General features: G+C 42.1%; 1 protein-coding gene across 1 annotated transcript in view; it reads left to right on the plus strand.

Moving 5' to 3' along the window:
* HEPHL1 (hephaestin like 1) overlaps positions 1–26,557 on the plus strand; it is a 384,637-nt gene that overhangs the window by 188,384 nt on the left and 169,696 nt on the right. The window contains exons 8-9 of the mRNA XM_085621400.1: positions 21,943–22,074; positions 23,819–24,030. Coding sequence (XP_085477526.1) covers positions 21,943–22,074; positions 23,819–24,030 — 344 coding nt within the window. The remainder of the gene's footprint in view (positions 1–21,942; positions 22,075–23,818; positions 24,031–26,557) is intronic.

The raw sequence follows: 26,557 nt of genomic DNA on the forward strand, positions 1-26,557 counted from the left end.
TACTTTGTGTTCTGTGCAGCATTAACTGTTATCGCATTTTCTGTCTTCAGTGAAGGAAAGAGCACTGCTCGATATGTTACCATCCAGTATGGGCAGCTCGGATTGCCAATCTACTTTTGCCAAGTGTCTGAGATTGTTTCTGAATCATCATTTTCTATTCTTATTTTGACATGGAGGAAGTAGGAATGAAAGTTGAACTTGATGATGGGGTACTATGAGGGACATGGTCTACTTCTATGTGTAAAAGACACACAGATGAGGGACGGAATGCAGAGCAAATCAAACATTCACCCCCGTCAAGATATCTGGGTTAAATCCATCGTTCTTTTGCTCACCATGCCACCCCAGTTTAGACCTAGCCAGATCCAAATCAGTCTTGACCCTGTGCCTCATGGGAACAGTCCAGCCCCAACTGCCAAGCCAGGTCCTCCCTAGACTGGAAACAAGCATCCTGGGACTGGTTTCGGGGCATCACCCCTCATCAGCCAGGCTAGCTTGAATCCATTGGCACAGTGACCCACGTCTGGGCATATACGGTGCATTTAGGGCAAGAAAGCAAAAGACACACAGATGATGGACGGAATGCAGAGCAAATCAAAAATTGACCCCCCAGTCAAGAGATCTGGGTTAAATCTATCGTTGTTTTGCTCACCATGCTACCCCAGTTTATACCAGGCTATATCCATATCCGTCTTGACCCTGGGCCTCATGGGAACAGTCCAGCCCAAACTGCCAAGCCAGGTCCTCCCTGGACCGGAAACAAGCATCCTGGTACCGGTTTTGGGGCATCACCCCTCATCAGCCAGGCTAGCTTGAATTCAGTAGCACAGTGAGCCCGGGACCCACTTCTGGGCATACCCAGCGCACTTAGGCAGAGAAAGCAAAGGATACAGATGATGGACGGAATGTAGAGCAAATCAAACATTCACCCCCAGTCAAGAGATCTGGGTTAAATACATTGTTCTTTTGCTCACTATGCCACCCCAGTTAAGATCCAGCCATATGCAAATCAGTCTTGACCCTGTTCCTCATGGGAACAGTCCAGCCCGAATGGTGATGCCTGGAAACCTGTCCCAGAATGCTTGTTTCCGGTCCAGGGAGGACCAGGCTTGGCAGTTCGGTTTGGACTGTTCCCATGAGGCACAGGGTTAAGACTGGTTTGCATATGGCTAGATCTATAGTGGGGTGGCATGGTGAGCAAAAGAACGATGGATTTAACCCAGATCTCTTGACGGGGGTGACTGTTTGATTTGCTCTGCATTGCATCCTTCATCTGTGTCCTTTGCTTTCTCCGCCTAAGTGCGCCGGGTATGCCCAGACGTGGGTCCCGGGCTCACTCTGCCACTGGATTCAAGCTAGCCTGGCTAATGAGGGGTGATGCCCTGAATCCATTCCCAGGGTGCTTGTTTCCAGTCCAGGAAGGACCCGGCTTGGCAGTTCAGGCTGGACTGTTCCAATGAGGAACAAGGTCAAGACTGATTTGCATATGGCTGAGTCTAAACAGGGGTGGCATTGTGAGCAAAAGAACAATGGATCTCTTGACTGGGGGGTGAAAGTTTGATTTGCTCTGCATTCCGTCCATCATCTGTGTGTCTTTTACTTCTATGTGTAGCCTCAGAACAAATTCATGCACCTGCTTTTGCTAAACCTGTGCTCTCTGCTGCACTGACTTCATGTTTCTTGGCCACACTGTTTGCAGCTCATAGAGTAGTAGATTTTCCAAATTAATGTATGTGCTCTAGACAATACAGATTCACCAAAACTGGCACATGGACCCCTTCTGGGTCTGTGCTTGGTGACTGAAGATGCTTGTGATATGGTCCTTGTCCTTCTATATGAGAGTATATGTCTTCTATAGACATGCTTTTGAGATAATCACTAAGATCAGGAGAGTTAGGCACATTGCTTAATGGAAGGATATTGATTCTAGAGGCACCCATATGCATGGTGATCTTGATTGCCACAATCTTGATACCTTAACTTTCAGAAAGTAAAGCTCCGTCCCGCTGTCAGTGAAGGAGGATGATATCCAGGTGATGCCTCCTGCCCAAACAGAGACCTTACTCATAGCCCAGCTGCGAACCTGTTGGCCACTACACAGCAATGTGCAGTGGACAGTGAGCTGAAGCCATACATATGAGGTAGGCCTTGCTTCCAAAAAGGGATTTCAATTAGGTCCAGGGAGTACAGGGAGTCCAGTGGCTTACCATGGACCAAGTGTGTCATAGTGAGAGATTCATCACTGAAAAGTGCTGAGAGGTAGAGGATGCATCTCTAAACCTTGCACACCAGAGGGAACCAAAGCAAAAACAGTGTAGCTAAAGCCAGTGTATTCCGGTTTCTACTGAAAAGCAAATATTCTCTTATGTGGTATTTTATTAGTTGTAATTGGTTTTATCTGAAAACCTATTACCCTAGGTAGGGTCCACCCTCCCCCTTAGATGTCTCTCACTGAGAAATTCAATGGGTTTAGTGCCTCTCCATATGCACAAGAAACCGCCTGTTGAAGAGCTTCCAGTAAGGAAGGTTCCAGTTTCATTGGATGGACCTGGAAGAAATATACTACCCTCGGCATTACATTAATCTTAACAGTGTTGATCCTTCCCATCCCAGAAACAAACATGGGGACGATGTTATCTAATCTCTGCAAATTTCTGGTAACAACCAAAGGAAGTTGGCTTTATTGATGTCTTCTATTGAGGGAGTAATTCTTACTCTGTATAGTTGGTTGACCATTAGAATTGGAATTGATTTTTCACGTGGTTCCTCAGTATTTCCAGCAAAGTAAGATTCAGAGTCCCCATATTCACTTTATAGTCAGTCAGATTTTGGAATATTTGTAGATTTTCTCTCAGTGCCTGTTGTGACCTAACAAGACAGCTAATCATGCATACTCAGGGAAGAGAGAAAATGTCTCTATAAAAGGGCATAAGTATAAGCTAACTGAATTGTAGCTTAATGGATATGATATGCAATTCTTTCTAGCTGTGGGGTTGTGATAATTAGCTATAACAATTCTAAGGCATCAGTGTGCAAAGTCAAAGTCCACCAATGTATATTCCAAAAAGTACCAGTCCACATGGATGAAGGCCTTCTATGCATCTAATGAAACAAGCATCACTGGCATATTATTCTTTCTAACCTTCTTGAGCAAGTGGACCACCTTTCTAATGTTATCACAGGCTTCCCTTTTCTTTATAAAACCTGACTGATCAGGATGGATTAACCCTGTAGGCACCTGTTGTCAGAATCTTTGAATAATGCGCTTGGTCTATATGAAAAGCAAAATTAGAGATTCTTCTCTGGTCTTAGTATCACAATCACCTCGGTCTCGCTCAATGGATGACAGTAGTGTCACCTTATCTCTGATGTGATTAAATAATGCAATAATTCTAGGAGTTAACTGAGAGACAAAGAACTTGCATACAGCCATCCGGTCAGCCAGCAGGCTTTGGTAGGGGTAAGAAACCTAAGGGCTAAGGAGACCTTGCTTAAAATCGGTGCCTCAAAATTTAAACTTGGGAGGGTGAGAGCCTTCATATTTTAGCTCAGGCTATTGATGAAACCTATTCTGCAGCCAATTAAGGCTTAGCTCTGTACAGCCTTGTACAATATGTCTTAAATTCACTCAGTTTTCTCTCCTGTGAGGGACTCTCTTTCCCCTTATCTGTAAATATTTCATGAACATAACCCTTTTCCATTTTTCCCCTCCGCTGGAATGCAAGCGAATTCCTACTTTACTTGTCTCATAAGATTGTGTTTTAAGGAAAAGGTGCAGGAGGGACAATTCCCACCCTATTTCCAAAATCTTCTTGAGTTGGCCCTTAATATACACCAGAGTTTCATAGGCTGGGATTTCTAAATTCCTGTTTAATTTTCTTTCGCTCAGATACCAAATGTCATATTTCTATAGACAGATTTAAGAAGTTCATCTGTTTGTTGAAATTAAACTGCCTACCAACTCTATCCTATAACACTAACCAATCCACTCATCAGTAACACAACCCCATTCCACACCATACTTAACTACATCCCATTTAGACACACACTCCCTGCTCCAATTACTCCTAACAGACCCCCTTTTATCACTAACAAACATATACTCAGCCTTTCATCATTTGTCCAACCAACACCCTCCTCTTCCTTCTACCATAATAACACAAATGCACAACACATACACTGCATGGCACCACACATTTTAACTCTTGCAACAAACCAGTCTAAGACAAACACTCTTACCTCTACTTCATTCCCTCCTACACACAACACACACTCTACTCATAAACACATCACCACCCCCTCTACCTTACAACTTCCACTCACAAACAATACTATACAAACAAATCCATCTCATGAAAAAAATATACCAGCACCTCTTTTCACTACTCCTAAAAAAAAAAACATATCACGCACACCAGCACAATAAACTCTCTTAAGCACAACACCTCATAATAGTCACAAAATACAAACATACACCCACCTTTCAAACCTCATAAGGCAATAAACTCCAATGCAAAGCTTTCTCTCTTCCACCACACCTAACACACTTACAGCAACACAGTAACTCTCTTCCAACCACCTCTCATCCATTGGACAATTTAGAACCTTACTACATGACCCACATAAGCAACTTGCCACACCTCACAACTTCGCTTCTCCATGTCTACTGCACAACAATGTTACATCACAAAAACAACACAGCGTACCAACTCACTCTCAAACACTTTCTCCACCACCTACACATGCAGACCCATCAAAATGCCTTCTTAGCCTGCTGTACGAGGACCACATTACAGAACAGCTACACAATTGCTGTCCTAATACAGCTAATACCAGCACTAAAAACACACCTGCTGCAAATTCACACAATACTGATCACTCTTCTACAGAACAAAGTCTCACTATCGCCAAAGCACATTCTCTAAACTGTCTACTAATAATGCTCAATCGCTGTCTAAAAACAAACATTACATCTACAACATTTTCACCGATGCAAAACCAGACATACTATTCATAACTGAATCATGGTTGGGAGATGACATGGCTCCACTCCTGCATGAAGCAATTCCTCTAGGCTATCAAACGATCACCCAAAATCGTATAGGCAAAAAAGGAGGTGGTCTAGCTGTTGTGTTCAGGCAAATATTACATATCACTAAAGTTGACGACATCTCCATAAAGAATTGTGAGGCTCTTCTTACCAGATGCAATCCTACACCGCCTTCCTCCTGTAACTTCCTGCTCCTTTACAGACCTCCACCTAGCAAGGCGACATTCCCAGGCGCACTTCTAGACAGTTTCAAATCTGATAACAATACACTCCAAACTATGTGTTCTGGGTGACCTCAACATTTGTTTTGACAAACCCAATATGACCCATCCAAAAACAATAATCACTGGCCTAGATGCACTAAACCTGCATCAGATTGTCCACAAACCCACACACATAGCTGGACATATCCTAAATGTCATTTTTGCTAATACCAAACTAGTTACCTTTCAAAATATAACTTCAGTCACATGGTCAGACCACCACTGGCTCGCTTTCCAACATAAAACAACACTAAGGGACTCACCTAAAACTAGCTTACATCCATCCACCTATCGGCCGTGGAACAAACTCAATTTGGAACACTTGGAAAAGACAACTAACATCAAGTATAAATCTGGAAACAATAAATTCTGTTCAAAATCTATATGAGTGGCTACAGGAAGCTTTTGACATCGTGATACCACTCAAAGCCACACAACAGCACAAAAGAAAAAAAGCGCCTTGGAGATATATAGAGATAAAAGACATAAAACAACAAATTAGAAAGATGCAAAGTACCTGGCTCAAAACAAACGCCTAACAAGAAAAACTTCCCTTACAGAAAATTAACAGATTCTACAAGTCAGCTATCAAAAAAGCTAAGAAAATGTACTATTCAGACAGAATTCAAAATGCTAAATGTGCAAATTAAGAATTCTATAAAATACTCCATCAATTTCGTAAACCAAATTGCCTAGAAGGAACTCATCCTGTTACTCAAGATTTCACAGACAAACTGGCAAATCATTACAGGGGCAAAGCACCAACACTAACCCTTTTACAAAACGACAATCCAAGAATACTCTAACCCACCCTCTCCGTTCCTTCCAACACATCTTACACAATGAATTTATGGACCTGGTCAAAGCAAGCAGGCCTGCCGTCAGCCCTTCTGACCCGTGTCCACTGCAAACTTTCAAGACAATTCTTTTAACAACCTCTGCTGCTACTCTAGTAAGAAGAATCATCTATGATTCCTTAAGTACTGGAATATTTCCAGAAGAACTCAAAAAGTCATACTTACGCACTTTACTGAAGAAAACAAACTTGGACCCTCAGAACCCTGACAACCATAGACCCATTACAAATGGACCTTTTGTAGGCAAACTGATAGAAAGATAAACGTTCGCCAAAATGTCACAATTCATTGAAGCGAATGCCATACATTCAGACTTCCAAACAGGATTCCATCCGGGAAGAGGCACATAATCTGCCCTCCTTGCCATCTGGGATGACCTGAAGAACACAGTAGACCGCAACAGGGTTGCTGCGCTACTCCTCTTGGACCTCTCGGCTCCCTTTGACAGGGTTGACCATGACACTCTAATAGAAAGACTCTATGAAGCCGGCATAGAGGTGACTGCTCTAGACTGGATCGCATCCAACTTCGAAACCGAACTAATGTCATCCAATCCCTTTCTCATCCAAACCATACTCCACAAAAGCTGGGGTCCCTCAAGGCTGTATCATCTCGCCCATGCTTTTCAACTTCTACATGAAGTCCTTACCGACACTGATCAATCAATTTCACCTCACGTGCTATAACTATGCAGATGACACACAAATACTCCTTCAACTTGAATGCCCATAGACATTGGAAACTCTCCAATTTTCAGTTGTCTCAGAGCTGTGGATCAGTGGATGACTTGGCGCCATCTCAAATTGAATGCTTCCAAAACGGAAATACTCACGTGTGGCGATTGGAAACATTATGACTCGCTTGCCACCTGGCCTGATGAACTGGGATCACCACCTAAAGTGTCAAAGGAAGTAAGAAACCTCGGAATGACCATAGACTCCAAGCTATTGATGAATGCCCAAGTGGACAAACTAGCAAGATCAAGCTTTGTCACTATAAAAACGCTGCAACAAATTTTCCCCCATTTGGGATTTCCACACAAGGTCCAAGCTCCCATCTCCCTTATTCTGTCCCAACTCAATTACACCAGTAGCCTCTACCATGGATCACCTTTAACAACTATGAAAAGACTACAACGGATTCGGAACTCGGCTGCCAGACTACTTTTGCATATCAAACCGCGAGACCACATCTCCCCTGCCTTGAAAGCCCTGCATTGGTTACCGGTTGCCAGAAGCTCCACGTTCAAGCTGCTTTGTGTCACCCACAATGCAATACATTGAATGGGATCACTCTTAATCAGGAATAAAATCACCAAACACATTCAACAAAGGGACCTCCACTCTAAAGTGGCACCTTGCCTCAAAATCCAAGATACAAAAAAACAATGGGTGGCACATCCTTCTCTGTTCAAGCAGCCAAAATATGGAACTCTTTACCCCCAACATAACATCCACAGACAACCACCTTATCTTCAGAATACTACTCAAGAATTGGCTCTTCCCCACATAAGCACATACACAAACAGAAATCTACAGCATATCCCTCTGTATATAAGCATTTATTTTTACTATAGATATGTACATAACTTTGTGTATTGCTTTGTATAAACATGTAGAATAATTATGTTGTTAAAAAATATATAATAATAAATGTTTAAAGTACAATAACACTTGAAAACCAGAGTTTATCTAATGCATCTTTAATCTACATATACTCACTTCCTTTATGCATCTATATACCTTCCATGTACTTGGATCTATATATTTATTACTTTTCTCCTAAAAAAGCATATCCAATGCACTACCCTATTTCTCATCCTATACCACTATCAATATATTAATCCACATATACCTATCTCCTTTATGCATCTATATACTTTCCGTGCACTTATGCATCTATTTATCGCTTTCTTCCAATTCAGCATATCCAATGCACTATCCTATTTCTCACCCTATACTTCTCTCAATATATCTTCTACCCCAACTTTGACTCATCTCAAACTTATTTCTGCTACTTGTCCAATGCGCTACCCTATTTCTCACCCTATACCTCTATCAATATATCCTCTACATCCACTCTCTCATTTATCCCAAACCCCATACCACTACTATGATCCCCAAAATAACCCATTCTAGACTCTTCCCTACTCTACCCCTCCTTGCATCGTGTGACACCTCTTTAACTATATTGATCCCCCAAAACAAGCCTTTCTAAAATCTTCCCTCTGACTCTTTCCCTCCACATGCCCTTTTTACTCATCCCAAAGCCTCCTCCTACTGCTATAACCTCCACAAAAAAAACGAAAACAAAGTCTAAATCCTTCACTCTCCTATCCCGCCACTATCCTTTATCAATCAAAATAACAGACTAACACTAACATGTTCACTTCTGAAATTTCATATTTCACTACACTAATTCACCACTAATCCTTTATGGGTTCCAGAGTGGCCTGCTACTCGGCAAAAAGAGATTCAACACCTCATCAGAGGTAGCAAGCACTATATAAATGCAAACCTTTTTCCCTCCTCTATCTGTGGTAAATAAAATTCCTTTACCGGGACTTAATTTGATATATAAACATAATAAAATAGCTCAGTAAAATGAGAGGCAGAATCCGTGGTATTAGAGGTTCGGAATGGGCTTTATTCCAGTGATCGATTATAATCGGTTGCTCCAAGTTCCATCACCACGGGGGTTCAGGAAGTGAAGTACATACTTTATTGACAAGAAATGACTTTTATAGATCATACATTACAATGAGGCGAATGCAGTAGGCGTAACAATTGATAAGGAAAATGACGATTTATCTGCGTAACCAAAAATGGGTGTAATAAGGAGTAAAAAGGAACGTAATTGGTTATGGTGTCACATATAGGCGGATCCATAAGATAATACTTGGCATAGATGCGCGCGCAGCAACATGACGTGTAATTGACGTGTAACTAGGGGGTGAAGGGGACTTGACATTTAGCTCTACATGTGGAGACAAGAAGTCTGGGGGGTCAAGTCAACCTAATCCCAAATCATATCTAACATCCTATGTTTAAAGAACTATGTTATCCACGAAAGAAGGACTCTCGAACAGAATCTATTCTATACTGACTGTGCGTGCGTGTACAAGCGTCTAAGTGTCTACACTAAATGCGAGGGGATAGGAATATTCCATGGTAACAGGGCTATGAATTACTTGCATGAGGACAGAGAAGCCGGGCCTTTTGCTTGGTAACTGGAAGAATGTTTACTTAAACTACTAGGCAGGAATGCATCGGCTGAGGGGGAAGCAGATAATTCGAAGGTGAAATACAGTTCTTGGCAGAGAATAGGCTGATGTCAGGCTTCGTGAGCCGCGCAGAGAATGAGACAAAGTTCATGGTCACAGATGCAGGCTCAGACTGGAGCTTTCAGAGGCAGAAGGCAAGAAGAGTTTGATGACAGAATCAGGGCCTACTTGCCTGGACTGCAAAATGGAGTAACTGAGCCATATAAAGCCGGTGGCCTTTCATATTTAGGAATGGAATATCCGGCCTATTCATGGCGGATCTGACAGAGGACATGTTGACGGTGGACGCACATGTATTTGCGTCTTCATAACTGGAACTGGAGGAAACATACATGTACTTGTAACATGCACATAGAACCGTTGGGGTCCAAGATAGGGGACATAACTGACCAGAAAAATCCATATTTCCACATTCCCTCCTTGTCCCCTACTTGCCCGTCAAGAGATATCAATCTTCATTAATCCATTGATCTGTTCGTATAGCATCATTTGTTCTTCTTTCTTCTTCCGTGACGAATGAGATCTTGGTGGTGGAATACACGATGTGGCACACAGGCCACAGATCGCTGGTCCACATTGTAGACATAGACAGCAACTGAATAGTATGAGAAGGCCAATACCTAGGAAAGATAGGACCTTCCATCCAAAGGTAGATAATACACTCCAAAACCAACCGGACCAAGTCCAAGTGCCTGGGTTCTGGTGTATCTGGCTTACAATCTTATGAAGGCGAGTTATAGCTTTATATACAGATGGCGAATTTTCTGGTATGAATACGCAGCAGCTTGATCCGATGACCCTACAAGCTCCGCCCCTATCAGCCAGGATGACGTCAAGGACAAGACGATTTTGAAGCACAACAATCCGCATAGCAGACTGCTCTTCTGTTAAATTGCCTAGGGCGGAAATAGTTTCATTCACTACCGCTTCAAGGGTTCTAGTTAATCTACGTATCAGCTTACTATTAGTAACAGTACCTATATAGGGAAAGATGCCTTTATTGAAATCTGTGTATTTTTCCCATGCTGTTTCAGTGTAATCGACAATTGGGAGATCTCTCCGCTCTCTGTTGTGTACTAAATGAATATTTCTATAATAATCAGGAGGAGCTAGGAAAACAGGTGGCAAAAGGAATGCAATGTAGCAGGTACCATCCCAATCTAGAGGTAGACGCATATATGCAGTCTGACCACATATAAAGTAGGAGTGGCGATAAGCTCTAAATGAAGATTTGCCTTGATCACTGAACTCTACTGTAGTAGTGCATTTACTATGGCCCATATGTATGGAACCAACTTTTCTTACACACAATTCACCTTTCGCTGGGAATACTGACATGGTGGGTAAAACTAGTTCAACTTCGGATTCGACATTTAGAATCATGAGATTAGGTGTAAAGTTACCTAATCCATATACTTCATTTTCTAGATCAGTTCCTGTTCCTTTGGGGCGACCCTCCTTGTCAGGATAACAGACTTTGAATAAAACTAGGTTCAGATTTCCCCATACCCAATGGTCTTGATAAACTGCTGTGTCTGAGTCTATGGAATTGATTAAACTAAACCATGCTCCACAGGAGCCATTATGTGTAAACGGATGTGGAAAGAAAGGCAGGACTCCTTCATAATTCTGATAGGGAGGGAGTCGGCCACACACCCAACAATTAGTTGCATTACTAGTCTGATGGGAATGATGTAACATACTAATGAAAGTGTTATTGCGCAGCGCAAGTCTATAAGACAATTCATGCGGCGGTCACTAAAAGAATGTTCTGCGGTAACATTGTAAACGTTTCTGGCAATAGGGTAATATATGTGCAACAATATACTTGCAGTAATTATTAAAAGACTTAAGGAAAACAAGATTAATAATGTCACTATGCAATGGCTACGCAGTGATTTACAATACGCCTGTCGTTTCAACATTTTCCGCGACTGTCCATGATTCAGGTCTAGAGGATACATGTCAGAGACAAATTCAACCGCTTCACCTTGGAGAGGACTTAAACAATCAAATTGTCTGACGTTCTAGGCCTCAATTTTACTTTATAGAGTTCGGTTTTAGTCTTTTCAACCAAAGGAAGTTTTGAATCAGTCTGTGAGGGAGTGCAGGGCACAATGTCTATATCCGAGGATAGTCCATGAAATTTCTTGATATGACTTGAATGAATCCAGCCCTTGCGGCCCTCGATCTTCACGGCTGTCCTTGTAGTGAGCAGAACCAACTTGGGTGTCTTCCACCTGGGCTCCAGCTGAGTCTTTCGGTCGAAATTTCTCACAAATACGAGATCACCCGGAACTACGTCATGGGGTTTCACCTCAGTGTTGTCGGGAAAGGCTGCAGCTACCTGTGAACGACAAGATTGTAGTGCAGACATCAAGGAAGCCAAGTAATCTGTCAGCATATTACAGTCAACATCAGTTATTTTGCGTGGTATAGGCGTCCCCCACATATTTGGTGGTCTGCCAAAGATCACCTCATACGGGGATAGCCCTGTTCGAGAGTGTGCTACCATTCTCATGTAAAAGAGTGCAACTGGTAACGCTACTATCCAGTCGACACCTTTCTCTCTGCATATTTTGGACAATCTGATTTTCAGTATCTGATTATGTCTTTCTACGAGACCTGCTGCCTCGGGGTGTCGGACACGGTGGAATTTCCACTGATATCCTAACAGAAGTGAAACATGTTTCATTAATTCGGATGAGAACGGCTGGCCGTTATCTGAGTAGACAACACGTGGTAAACCGTATCGTGGGAAGAATTCTCGAACCAACTGTTTGGCAGTAGTCGGGGCAGTGTAATCTGAAACCGGGTATGCCTCCGTCCAACGGGACAGAGCGCAGACAACTACGAGAACATATTTGAATCCTCGACATCGTTCCATCTGGATATAATCCATCTGGAGCACTTCAAAAGGGTGATCAGGAGGATGAAATCCACCCTGTTCTACGGGAACGCTTTTTCCTGGGTTGAACTGGCAACAGATCATACAGGTACGGACTTTTTGTTTGGCTGCTGCTCGTAAATCTTTATTGAACCAAATGTGTTGAATGCTGTCTAGCATAGCTTTTTCTCCTAGATGTGCTGGACTATGTATAGTGTTAATTATAACTTGGACCATTGAATCAGGAAGGAACCATACAGACTTTTCCTTCATCATCCATCCTTGGTCCGTTTGGATCCCTCCTAATTCAGTCCATTTCTTTATTTCGTCTGGTGTAGCATGTGTCTGTATGTCAATTACGTCAAGAGTAGGATCTTTAACTGTCATACACTGTGTCGGTGTCGGGACTATTGTCTTTATCATGTCGGGGGTTTGAGTTTGAGCAGTCTGTTTAGCTGTTCTGTCGGCTAGATCATTGCCTTGGGAAATGATATCAGTAACCTTCGCATGAGCCTTACATTTCATAATTGATATTGCAGTGGGTCGATGTATTGCATCTAATAAGGCATGAATGAGGGGTCCGTGCTGAATGTGGGCACCGTGGGAAGTTAAATAACCTCTCTCTCGCCACAGCACGCCGAAGTCATGTACAACTCCGAATGCATAACGTGAATCAGTGTATATGTTGACTTTTTTATTCGTGGCTTGAATACAAGCTTGTGTCAGAGCGATGAGCTCTGCGGCTTGAGCTGACAAAGTATTTATACGATTAGTTTCAATGACTTCAGTATCTGTTGTGACTGCGTAAGCAGCCACCAACTCTCCTGTATTTGTTCTCATACATGAACCATCTACATACAATGTCAGGTCTGGGTCTGACAATGGGACATCGGTTAAGTCTTGTCTGGGTTTTGTCGTTATAGTAATAACTTCAATACAGTCATGGGCTAGTGGGTCTGTTCCGGTTACTGGCAAAAGTGTGGCAGGATTTAATGTGTTACAGCGTCTGATTTCTATGTGTGGCTGAAACAATGTAAGCTCGTATCCTGTAAGTCGCGCTATAGTCAAGTGTTGTGTTTGCGTTCTATTTACAAGAACCTCTACTGTATGTGGTACTTGAACTGTCAATGGATGTCCTAACACTATGGCATCGCTTTGTCTGATTGCTAAAGCTGTCGCTGCCACTGATTTTAGGCATGCAGGCAAAGCCTGAGCTACGGGATCTAATGTACTAGAAAAATAAGCACATGGTTTGTGTGCTCCTGCTTGTTCCTGTGTGAGTACTGACAAGGCAGTACCTTCGCGTTCTGTAACAAAGAGTGTAAACTGTTTTCTGTAACATGGTGTTGCTAAGACAGGTGCTTGACATAAAGCTTTCTTTAGGCTTTCAAAAGCTTGTGTATGTTCCTGAGTCCAAGGGAGAACAGTCGATGTGGCTGCCTCCTGTGTGGTTAACTGAATGAGTGGTTTTGCTAGAAATGCGTACTGAGGGATCCACTGCCTGCAATATGAAGTGAGACCTATGAAAGCCCGCACCTCCTTTTGTGTCTTGGGTGTTGGCATGTTAGCTATTAACTGAATGCGGTCCGGTGTAAGCTGCCTTCCCTCCTTGGACAGCGAGTGTCCAAGATAAACAACTCGCTGGACACAGAATTGCAGCTTAGAAGGGGACACCTTGTGCCCCTTTTCGGCTAGAAATTTTAAAACTGTCAGTGATGCTTTTTCACATTCCGGTTCGCTTCTTGCGGTGATCAGCAGATCATCGACGTATTGGAGCAGAGCAGTGTTAACTGGCATGTGGATACTATCTAGTTCTCGTTTCAGTGCTTGGCTATAGATGCTGGGGCTTTCTGTAAATCCTTGAGGTGCGCGTGAGAATTTAAAGCTACGTCCATTTAAACTAAATCCGAACAAATATTGGCTCTCCGGATCTATTGGGACGCTGAAAAAAGCATTCTTGAGATCAATTACAGTAAAGAATGTTGCTTCGGAATCAATGGCTGTCAGTAATGACGAGATATCTGGGACCACAGGGAATTGTGGCACAATGCACTTGTTTAATTCGCGCAGATCAATAACCAATCGATATACTGGCGGGGCCTTTGGATCTGTTCGTTTAAGAATCGGAATTATCGGTGAATTACATACATTGGAGTCTGTTTCCACAACTACTCCTTGGGCAATGAGCTCGTCAATGATTTGTAGTAAAGCCACTACAGCATCTGGTGGTAACTTGTATTGTCGCATTCGTGGTAGCACCACTCCTGCCTTTAATGTGACTCGATATGGTGTAATATTCATGCAACCAACATCAGTAGGGCCTTGTGCCCATAGATGTGTAGGTAAAGTCTGCAGTCGGGGATCCATGTCTCTAGACACATAGTGACCTTTAAAATCACGTAAAAACAACCTTACTCCTTCCGGAGAACAACATATTATGGCTCCTAGAGCTTTCAGTGTTTTTATTCCTAACAGATTTTCTGGACATGATTTAGTAAGCAATAAATCTGTAGTTCGGGTCAGAGGTCCTATCGTAAGTGGAAGAGGCTGTGATACTTCATTAACAATAGGTTTTCCTGAAAAACCAAGGGAAATATTCTGTGAGCCTGAGAGGGGTGCCCCTGGAACTTCACTACGTTTTATAGTTGTTCGACTTGCCCCTGTATCGAGTAAAAATTTTCTATCTTGGCCTAATAATTCACTATGTACATAAGGTCCTTCTTGATCTACAGGTATTTCAATAAGGGGTAAGTCAACTTCCCTCTCTAGGCTAGTTCATGCGTAACGCTGATACTCAGGATATTCATACTGTGCGGTCTGATACATTTGTCGTGTTGTTGTCTGTGTGGCAGCAACAGGCAACGGTGGTGCAGCTGGCACAAACTGTATTGGCTGTTGTGCGGCTGGCATGGCCTGGGCATGCTGCAGAGCTCCTTGTTCATTCTGATCTTGTCTGAGTGGCCGTGATCTTTCTTGTGTTTTACCTATGGCGATATTATGTTTTAAAACTGGACAGTCGTGTACGTAATGACCTGGCTTTTTACAATAATTGCATGTCCCTTTTACAGGTCCTGCTGAATCGGAATGTGTCATACCCTTTTTATGTCCTTCAGCTGGAACTGTCTGGGAAACTAGCATTTTCATTTTCGTGTCTTTCATGCGTCTGTGTTCATGTTCTTGTTCCTCTCTAATTCTATTGTGATGGTACTGTAACATTTGTAACATTTGTGATGGAGTGTTACCTTGCCAGGTACTCTCGAATTTTAATACTCTATTCTTTACTTGGGGTAGGGCATTTTCTACTAATTTTGTTACGAACAGATGCGGGTATGATTCGCTACTTGCTTTTATGCCACTATTTATACCAAAACATTTTTCAAATCGGGCATAGTAATCACTAGTGTCTTCATCTTGCTTCTGTTTACAGGCTGAAATTGTACCCCAATCTTCCTTTTTCGTAGTTAATAAACGTGGCAGTACCTGTACTAATAAACCTGGTAGTGCTTTAGTTCTATCCCCAAGCCCTGCTCCTGCAGTTCGGGCCCTTTCTTCTGCTTCCAATGCTGACCATTCTATCTTTTGGTCTCCTACCTCCCACTCTTTTTCCTTGAGTTTCTCATAAATGCCAGCAGGCATCAATACCTTTAATATTGTCATAATGTCGGGATAGGTATACTCTCCCATGAGTAACATGTCTTTAATTTCTCGGTGAAAACCCGCTGGGTCTTTGTCATGACTGGGTACCACTTTCTTCATTTGTAACAATTCTATTTTTGATATGGGCGTATATACAAATACGCGCTTAAACTCATTGTCCTCGCCTTTTATTGGGTGCACTTCTCGTAAGGGATTCTGTCTATCCATGTGATACGTGGTTCTTTCCTTGACGGGCAATGAGACATGCTCTGCGCATACAAAAAGAATATACTGCTTTCTTGATTCTAGAATTTCTTTAATTAATTTAGTACCTGCACCTCTCCATTTATTCATAAGCAATTCAGTCAATATGTCAGGTAAGGGACCAGGGTCCGAACGCTGACTCCGATATAGTATAATGAGTTGTTGAATCATATAAATCCCAACTAACCTCTGTTCATCTGGGGTGAGATTCAAAAATGTGCGTACTACTGTATCATCACTATATTTTCCGGGACTGTCCACCCAATGGACAGCTGCCCTGGCTAAATCTTGTTCATCCATAGAATCGAGAAAATGATAACCCCTTCGTTCTCGGAGTAGTTTGTCGGCGGTTTGGAACGAATGCTCGTTTGACCTGATGTTAATTATAGGTATTTGGAAATTCCTGTTATTATCTGGACATATCGGACGTATCGGGTCAGTAGGACATCTATTACTATTACAAGATCTTCCTTTACCTACATAGGCTATGGTGTCTGACTGTCCTGCGGGCAGTCCTGACTCTTCCTCCTCGTTTTGTTCGAACTCGTCTACCGCTAATCTTTCTTCGTGTAGGCGTTCTATTTCTTTACGGATCTTTCGGCACATGGCTATTATACAATTTTGTTTATCATGTCTACCTTCTGATATATTCTGGCTCCATCTGGTAAGAATTTGCATTGCTTCCGGGTCTACCCTCGGTCGGTCTTCATTTCTGATCACACAATTTATGAGGAAACGTAACAGTTCCCCCTGTATCTCCACTTTCTGGTATTCCATAGCTCTGTTAATACATTCTGGATCTCGCCCTGTTTGGACAAAATGGTATATTTTATCTAGATGCGCAGTCATTCCTGGTAACTTCCCTAAGTACACTGCGGCTCGTCTGATACGCAAGGATGCCAGGATCATTTCGTCCTCTTTGCCGGGCACAGGGTCATATCTGCAATCTATAAGAAGTTCCTTAAGCGTACGGGCATTTATGAGTTTGGGGGTACGTGAATGTGCTGACTCTTGAAAAGCAAGTTTATTTATTCTGGGTGGCGTGGAAAAAATGTTGCTAGCACCTCCCGCAGCCCCATCTGGGGTGTCGGGTGTGAAAGGATTCGTTGAACGTGACACAGCAACTATAGGTGTGGACACAGCTATAGAAGCAGCTGTAGGAACAGATGTAGAAACAGATGTGCTTGCCGGAACTTGTGACTCGATTTGTTGCTGTAGGGATACGGGTACTGGATCTTGGCGTTGGATCTCCCTGGTATGCGGCTATGTGGGGCGGAATTAGCATACTCGGGAGCTGCGTCATCTAAATATGAGGAAAGAAAAACATCTTCTGCGGTTCTAGGATGCCCCTTAGGATGTACCTTTATTGGGAACAATGGGGGTGGCAAGTCTTTCGGTTTTTCTGGAGTAGCCTTAGGTAATCCTTCGGCCAGGAGGGGATACATACCATTCATAAGGGCATTTCTTTGCCTATCTACTTGTTCTGATTTCACTCGGATACCTTCCTCAATTAATGGATTCTCTCGAACTTTATTTGAACTCTCTTTATTCTTTTCTTCCTGTCTACGTGCTTTTTCTGTGCGTCTATGAGATTCTTTACGCCATAACTCAACGGCGTCTTTCTGTGACTGTCTGACCTTCCTTTTCCATAACTCTTCCTCGACTTTCATGATGCACTCTGCATCCCAGGTTCCCGCTGTGGGCCACCTCTGACTTTCTGGTAATTCCTTGGTGTAGTCTACCCATAAATCAAGAAATAATATAGCCATGTTTATGATACATGAAGTACCCTGGAGTGTCCCTAGGAGGAATAGGAACGGCTTCTTCGAGTACCCCTTTTCTTGTAGTGATCTGTCTTAGTTTCGAAAAGAGCGGCATATTGAGAACTGATTTGATACTTAATCTTGAACACACTTAGTACAAAAGCACAATAATGAACAACCATTCATACCACAATATGCAGGACGTTTAACACATTAAACATTAAACATTAAACATTAAATATTTTTAACCTTTAAAATAACCAACAATGATGATCGTCTGCATAACTAATCACCAAGCATAATTCTTTGACAATAACTAGATACTTCGGAATACTTGATATACTGCTAAACAGTACAGATACACTGCTGAAACAGTGCAGACCGGATTTGTGTACCCAAACCCGTCTTGACCGGCACAACCTATGTGCACGTCAGAAATGCCTCCCCAGTAATGGTACTCACCGGGTAGCTTCGGAAACGGAAGGCCTCGGAAACCGGACTTGGACTGGACTCGACTCGACTCGACTCGTCGGAAACTGGACTCGACTTCGAACTGGTGGGCCTCTGTATACCTCGGATCTTGCTCTCTCAGCTAGGCTCTGGTCGGGATACTTCGCACTTCTCACCGCCTCGTCTGGGTGTTGATCGCAGCCTCAGTCGCCCCCGCTTGACCGGAGGGAGATACAGGAAATCCTGCTGGTACGCGTTATTGTCCGTCCAGCTGTGGCAGGAGACCGGGCCTGCAACTCACCGCCGGCGCGTGAGATGAGAAAGTGTCCCTGTTCGGGCGCCATTCATGTGGTAAATAAAATTCCTTTACCGGGACTTAATTTGATATATAAACATAATAAAATAGCTCAGTAAAATGAGAGGCAGAATCCGTGGTATTAGAGGTTCGGAATGGGCTTTATTCCAGTGATCGATTATAATCGGTTGCTCCAAGTTCCATCACCACGGGGGTTCAGGAAGTGAAGTACATACTTTATTGACAAGAAATGACTTTTATAGATCATACATTACAATGAGGCGAATGCAGTAGGCGTAACAATTGATAAGGAAAATGACGATTTATCTGCGTAACCAAAAATGGGTGTAATAAGGAGTAAAAAGGAACGTAATTGGTTATGGTGTCACATATAGGCGGATCCATAAGATAATACTTGGCATAGATGCGCGCGCAGCAACATGACGTGTAATTGACGTGTAACTAGGGGGTGAAGGGGACTTGACATTTAGCTCTACATGTGGAGACAAGAAGTCTGGGGGGTCAAGTCAACCTAATCCCAAATCATATCTAACATCCTATGTTTAAAGAACTATGTTATCCACGAAAGAAGGACTCTCGAACAGAATCTATTCTATACTGACTGTGCGTGCATGTACAAGCGTCTAAGTGTCTACACTAAATGCGAGGGGATAGGAATATTCCATGGTAACAGGGCTATGAATTACTTGCATGAGGACAGAGAAGCCGGGCCTTTTGCTTGGTAACTGGAAGAATGTTTACTTAAACTACTAGGCAGGAATGCATCGGCTGAGGGGGAAGCAGATAATTCGAAGGTGAAATACAGTTCTTGGCAGAGAATAGGCTGATGTCAGGCTTCGTGAGCCACGCAGAGAATGAGACAAAGTTCATGGTCACAGATGCAGGCTCAGACTGGAGCTTTCAGAGGCAGAAGGCAAGAAGAGTTTGATGACAGAATCAGGGCCTACTTGCCTGGACTGCAAAATGGAGTAACTGAGCCATATAAAGCCGGTGGCCTTTCATATTTAGGAATGGAATATCCGGCCTATTCATGGCGGATCTGACAGAGGACATGTTGACGGTGGACGCACATGTATTTGCGTCTTCATAACTGGAACTGGAGGAAACATACATGTACTTGTAACATGCACATAGAACCGTTGGGGTCCAAGATAGGGGACATAACTGTCCTGAAAAATCCATATCTCCACTACCCTTCTCTATGCAAATAACTGAATAACATTTCCACCACTCAAATTACTTTCATATTTCACTATACTAATTCACCACTAATCCTCTGTGGGTTTCCGGAGCAGCGTGCTACTCGCCAAACAAAGCACTTCAATACCCCATCAGGGGTAACAAATGCTATATAAATACAAACCTTTTTTCCCTCTTCTATCCTTCTGAATCCAAATAATTGACTAACCTATCCACCACTTAAATTACTTTCATATTTGACTATACTAATTCAACACTAATCGTTTATGGGTTCCGGAGTAGTGTGCTACTTGCCAAAAAGGCGCTTTGACACCTCGTAATGGGTAGTAAGCGCTATATAAATGCAATTACAATACAATACAATACCATCACTGCTTTAATACCATCCCAGGCTACATGGAGTGAGATCTTCCCTCTTTCATTGAGTTGAAACTGTTCCATAGTTTATGGAAGGATTTCCTTTATGAGAATAGTGTTCACAAGAGGAGAAGGATTAAGATGCCACTTCAAACTTCTGCTCAAGTTTCATCCCAGGTCCTTCTCAGCACCACTTGGAGCATGGTCAGAGATGGTACAAACTTGAGAATACAGTCCTGGAGCGGTGGTGGTCTGGGAGGAGTCATAGTCTTACTTATAAAGACATGTTCAGAAAAGAAGGTACAGTCTTTATCTTATTTCTGTTGTTCCCTCTAAATATCTCAGGGCACAAATGGTCTTTCATTTCTAAATTAACTTTTTCCTTATAGGAAACCACAAATTTAGAAATGCAAAACCAAGGGCAACTATGGGTCTAAGGTGGGCACTCTATGGCACTAGCAAAACTGACGTTCTGTGTGCCTTTTCCTAATTTGCACATGGTTACTATTGACTTGGAGTCGATGGTAATAGCATTTCCTAAATGCCCATTTCACATTTAGGAAATGCTTTGTACATGTGCTTAGGAAATTGCAAGTAGGTAATCCCTATTTGCGATATCCTATTTAGGGAATTGCAAAATATGATTTCTACTGAAGAAACCTAGCATTTTGCAATGGCATTTAGACCTTTGTACATATGGAAAGGCAGTATTGCATTTCTTAATGGGTCAAAATTGAAAGTCGAGTCCTTAAAGGACAATCACATTGTTAATGGACCAAATGGTCACACTGCGGAAAGCCTAGAGCACTGGATTGTGCATTGTGTTGCACTAGAGCTAAAACTGCTCGCCAATTCCTTTGCAGACCCCATCTTAGTAACAGGGGACATGGGCATAGAGGTACAGAGTGAGGTATAGGAACTGACTACAAACACAATGGTTGGACTCACCCAGTTAGCTATGTATTCCTAAATCAGGCAGATAGGATCTTTTGATACCGCGAATCCTGCATCATTTATGGCTTATTGGCATCTCTACAGTATCCTGGCCCTGGCAGTACACATGCGTAGCTGTTTCTCCAAATCAGCAAATTGATGTGAAAGAAAAGAACGGGAATTTAAAAAAAGTGTGCCCCATTCAATGCTGTATCCTCCTACTGCTACATAAGTAAAATAATTATATCCTTAGACAATAACTAAATCATGCATCGTCAGTAGCTGTTACATCTAACCGTGGCCGATCAGTATGCAAATTACACTTTTTTTGTTTTAGAATTTTATTGATGCAAATGGCACTTAAAAGAAATAGTGGACTGGAGAGGGTGTGGGTTGACTTATTGTATAGATTGTATTACTTCTGAGTAAAAATGTCAGTGTATGCAAACAAAACTGCTCTTAAGATTTTTCTGTTCCAGTTTATTATCATAGCATTTCTGCTGCTCTTAAGCTGTTTAAAACCAAAAGAGTGGAAAGACCCTTTTAATTATCAGTGTGGTGGGCTAAATGTTGCAGGGAGGCCCATTTTGAGTCCAATAGTTATTGTTATGTTATGCTTAATGATATGTGTTCACTTGAACACATTGGAAAAAAACGAATGAAACCTAAACTTTTTTCCTAAGGCCCTGTCATCAAAATGGAAGTGGGGGATACAGTGTTGGTGACTTTTTCAAACCAAGCTGAAAGGAATTACAGCATCGTACCCCATGGGGTAGCCTACAGCAAGTCCTCCGAAGGGGCAGAGTATGGTGATGGTAAGTAGACCTGTGGCCTTTAATTGAGACCTTCTTTTACACTCATTGTGTAACTACATAGCATGCCAGACTAAAGAAAGGAAATCTGGATTGTTCCAAATCCTAAGTGCAGGATTAGGAACCTTACATATGTGGAAAACAAACCTGTTGTTGAAGATGTTTCCATTCTGGAAATCATTCCTTCTTCTTCCCCATTATGAGAATTTTGAAAGGTAGAATAGGAGAGGTCTGAAAAACACACATACCATCATGCTCATGAGCTTTTTCACGTTACTTGTTGTAATGTCTTCGTCCTCCTCATGAATAGGAGCATATGTTAAAAAGATTGAGCATGTGTGTTGTCTAAAGGATGGGCGTACTTTACTTATGCCATTGCAAATCTGTCCGAGGATGTCACTCGTCCCTGCTAATGTACCTAGGCATATCAGGTATATTATGTTAATGGGCCAGCTCAGGTAAAATAAACTGGTACAAGCTTGAGGATGCTTTATAAATTGCAATGCCATTTAAAGTTTGACTAAGCACGCGGATTTCTGCATACACATATTTTAGCATCCTTGAATTGATATGATATTGACTAAACTCAAAGGATTTGTAATTTCCTTTTATTGAGTCTCCTACATTTGTAATGTTTTTAATTCAATTAATGTTCTAAAGTTAAACATTGGAAAATTAAGACACTTGTAATTAACAAATGAGTGCTGCTGAAATTAATAGTTTGCTTACAATACCGTTGAGGTGTCCAGTTTTATAGATGAGTAATGATACTAGCCTCAGTTCATTGTTCTTGAAATAGGCCTACCACCCCTTATTTGTGTATAAAATTAGTGTAAGTACCTACCCGTGAGGCTCATTCCCCGTGGACCTAATCTGGAGTCCTGATTTTATATTTAGTATGCTTTTTCTCTGTTGCCATATGCTCACTGTGTCAGAAAAGGGACACTAGGCAGCACAGAAGAACATACCCACAGGGTTGAAACTCGTCCACAACTTCCCAGTCGAGCATCGTACACCAGAAAGTATATGGCCAGCCATACCCTGAGCATATTAATTCAACAAAAATGGAACTTATGATGATTGCCTTTGCAACTCTTAGAATCCTACCCCGCAGGTTCATTGACAGAGAGCATACATGAACTTAATTTCCAGTCCAGCCACACTTGCTGCTTAAAATTCTTGATCTGCAATTCCTCAATTGATTCATTCATATCCAGTTAGACCAAACAGTATTTAAACGCTACACCCCATTAGGTATCACAGATGGTTGGTGAATACCCCTCGCACAGCACTTTGCACATCACACTGTTACTTTTTACTGATCCCGAATTCATATGATATTGATGAAACTCAACGGATTTATGATTTATGTATTTAGTATCTTGCATGCTGATTTTATTTTTTAACTAGTGAAATTTCCAAAGTTAAGAATTGTTGGGTTAAGACTCACTTGTAATTAACAAGTGAAACTGTAGAATTAATTGTTTGCATACAACAGAACCTTGAGGTATCCACTTGTGTTACGATTGTTGTTATTGGCCTAACCGCATGGATCTTAAAATAGGTGCAGCACCTCTTACTTGTATATCAATCAGAAGGATCACATGTGGTTAAGCCTGTTCAGCAGGTTACTGCCACAGCAGAGGTAACAAAGGAGCATAGTATTAGAAGTGAGCTGCAAAAGGATGGATTTGCTTGCGCTGACTGTATCATTTTTCATGTGGAAATGTTTTGGTTGTTTATGAAGGACTTCAAAAGACCGGCTCACAAGTTGAACATGGAGCAACCTTCCAATACACATGGACGGTCCCGGAAAATGCAGGTCCAACAAACAGTGATCCACCTTGCCTTACCTACCTGTACTACTCTGCAGTTGATGGAGTGATGGACACCAACTCTGGTCTTGTCGGCCCATTAATTGTTTGTAAGAAGAACACATTAAATGATAATGGAACACAGGTGAGAAAAAATGATATTTGTATATATTTTCTCTTTAATGAAGTGGAACTATAGATATCTAGCTTTCACCTATTTGTGTCTTAAGAGTCTATGCCTTAATTACCTATATTTTAACGAATGTCATATAGTGATTTGACAGTGCAGTTATCTTGTATAGGTGTGTGTATGGATGCTGGCACGCACTGAAGATTTTTCAAGTTCTTGACCCTCTCTCATTACATCCCTCCAGAGTAAAAAACTCTTTCGCGTCCAGAGAATTTTAGCCTTCACAATATTCATAGGTGATTGAAACAAAGTTTCTCTTCCCAGTTTAGCTAAAGTGTCCCTTCTATAAAATAACCATTTAATTGATCGCCAACCATGGAGCTTCATGCAGTCCTTGATTATATCTCTGTTAAAGTGGTTGCCAGGATGTATCCAAATAGTGAGCCATTTAAGCAGAGGGCACAATGCAATGATATCCGAAAGATACAGCATACCCTTGTGAACCATAAATACAGGGTTGGATACCGGAATCACCAGGAGACGTCTACAGAAGCTATTTTCCTCCAATTGGAGCACCGAAGTAGCTATGTAGCTACAAACATCGCTGCCATATACGGCTGTAGTAACCAATTTGGCTTGAGATATTTTTACCAGTGCACTTAAAGATCTACTTCCTATTCTTGAGGAAAATGAGACAAAAGTCGCTGCAGAGTGAGATAAGGGCAGCCGTTTTGACGCAACAGGCCCAAAGAGGAGAGGTTGTCAGAATCAACCCTTGGATATGTTAACGTTTAAACCTCTGTTAACTTGTGGTCCTGTACCTGAAAAGATCTAGATTTAGTCCCCTTTGGGCCCAAAACCATTACCTGAGACTTGCCGTGATTAGTTGCTAAAACAAAACTATTCATGTAGCTAACAAAGCCATCAAACAATGCTTGGAGGCCTAGTGCAGTTCTTGTGGGCAAGATGGTATCATCCGCATATATTATGTTATTTTATGGGGTATTTATTGAGCACACATACACCAGAAAGGTCTCTGGGCGCTGAGGTAGATAGCAAAAGCTGGAATCGGAAGTTAACCACAGGCTTGTCTAAACAGCCAGGTTTTTAAGTGCTTCTTAAAACCCCCATAGTTGTCTGTAGATCTCTGATCAAGAGGGATCTTGTTCCAAGTGTGGGGAGCAATCACTGTAAAACTAGCTCCACCCAGCCCTTTTCTTTTGCTTCTTGGAACAGCCAATAGGTTCAGGTAGGCTGATCTATGATGGCGATTCAGAATATAGCACTGAATTTTAGTAGATATAAAAGCAGAACTTTTGCATTGAAGGGATTTAAAAATTATACAGCCTGTTTTTTAAAAAGAAATGGTCCTCTGGGCTACCTGGAGACAATGTAGTTTTTCCATCAAGGGTGTAGTCTGACAATGTCTAGGCTGACGAAAGACCAGCCGAGCTGATTGGTTTTATGCTATTTGCAATCTATGGCTTTAGCCTATGGAGAGCCCTAAATAGAGAGCATAAGCATAGTCAATTCGGGACATTACTAAGGCAATGATAATTTGGATGAATGCTTCAAAAGTGAAGTATCACCTTATTTTCCTAATTCTCAGAAGTTGGAGAAAACATGAAGAGGTCACAGCACCTATCTGGGATTTCATGGATAGCTCCTCATCAATGAGGATCCCAAGACTTTTCACTACTTTCCAGGGTGTATGGGAACATCCCACAAAAAGGCCAAAATGAAGGATTACACTGGTGAATTTTATTCTTGGTCACCTCAGTCTCCGTTTTGTCAAAGTTCAGCTTCAACTAATGGCCATTCATCCAGTGGCGAAAGTATATCATGATCTCTTGGAAAAATTCTTTGGATTCCATTGTAATGCCGATGGTAAAATCAGCTGAATGTCATCAGCATATTTCTGTATTTTCACCTTCTGCTGGTGGAGGGAGTGTATCAATGGGTGAATGTATAGTTATATAAGATGAGGGCATAGGGAGGAACCCTGGGGCACGCCACAGTTGAGATGAAACTTAGAAGAACAAAAGGAAAAAAGACGGACAGGTTGTAAACAGTCTTTAAGGAAGGATTCCATCCAGTCAAGTGTAGTACCTTGCAAGCCTGCAGTCCTGGCATGGTCGATCACAATAGTATGATGGTCCGTATCAAAGACCGCAGATAAATCTAATAAGACAAGTGCCTATGTAGCCTCTATCAGCTTCTCTCCTTAAATCGTCCATGATGGCGAGACTGACAGTCTCTGTTAGTATGATCTGGGTGAAAGCCAGCCTGATTTGGGTCCAGGAAGTCAGATTCCTCCAACAAGGTGCAGAGAAGTTGAGCAACATGAGTCTCTAATAATTTTGCCAAATAGGAAAGTAATGACATCAGCCTGTAGTTTTTCAAAATAGCTGGATCCTCCCCAGGTTTTATCTGCAGGGGGAGCACGACAGCCTCCTCGAAGGAGTGTGGGACCTTTCCCTGCCTGAGGTATTGATTAAGAAGCGCGGTCGCTATCTCAGGTAAACAGTAAAGACTGTTTTTG

The sequence above is a fragment of the Triturus cristatus genome, chromosome 8 (genome assembly GCF_964204655.1).
Source record: "Triturus cristatus chromosome 8, aTriCri1.1, whole genome shotgun sequence".
NCBI lineage: Eukaryota > Metazoa > Chordata > Amphibia > Caudata > Salamandridae > Triturus > Triturus cristatus.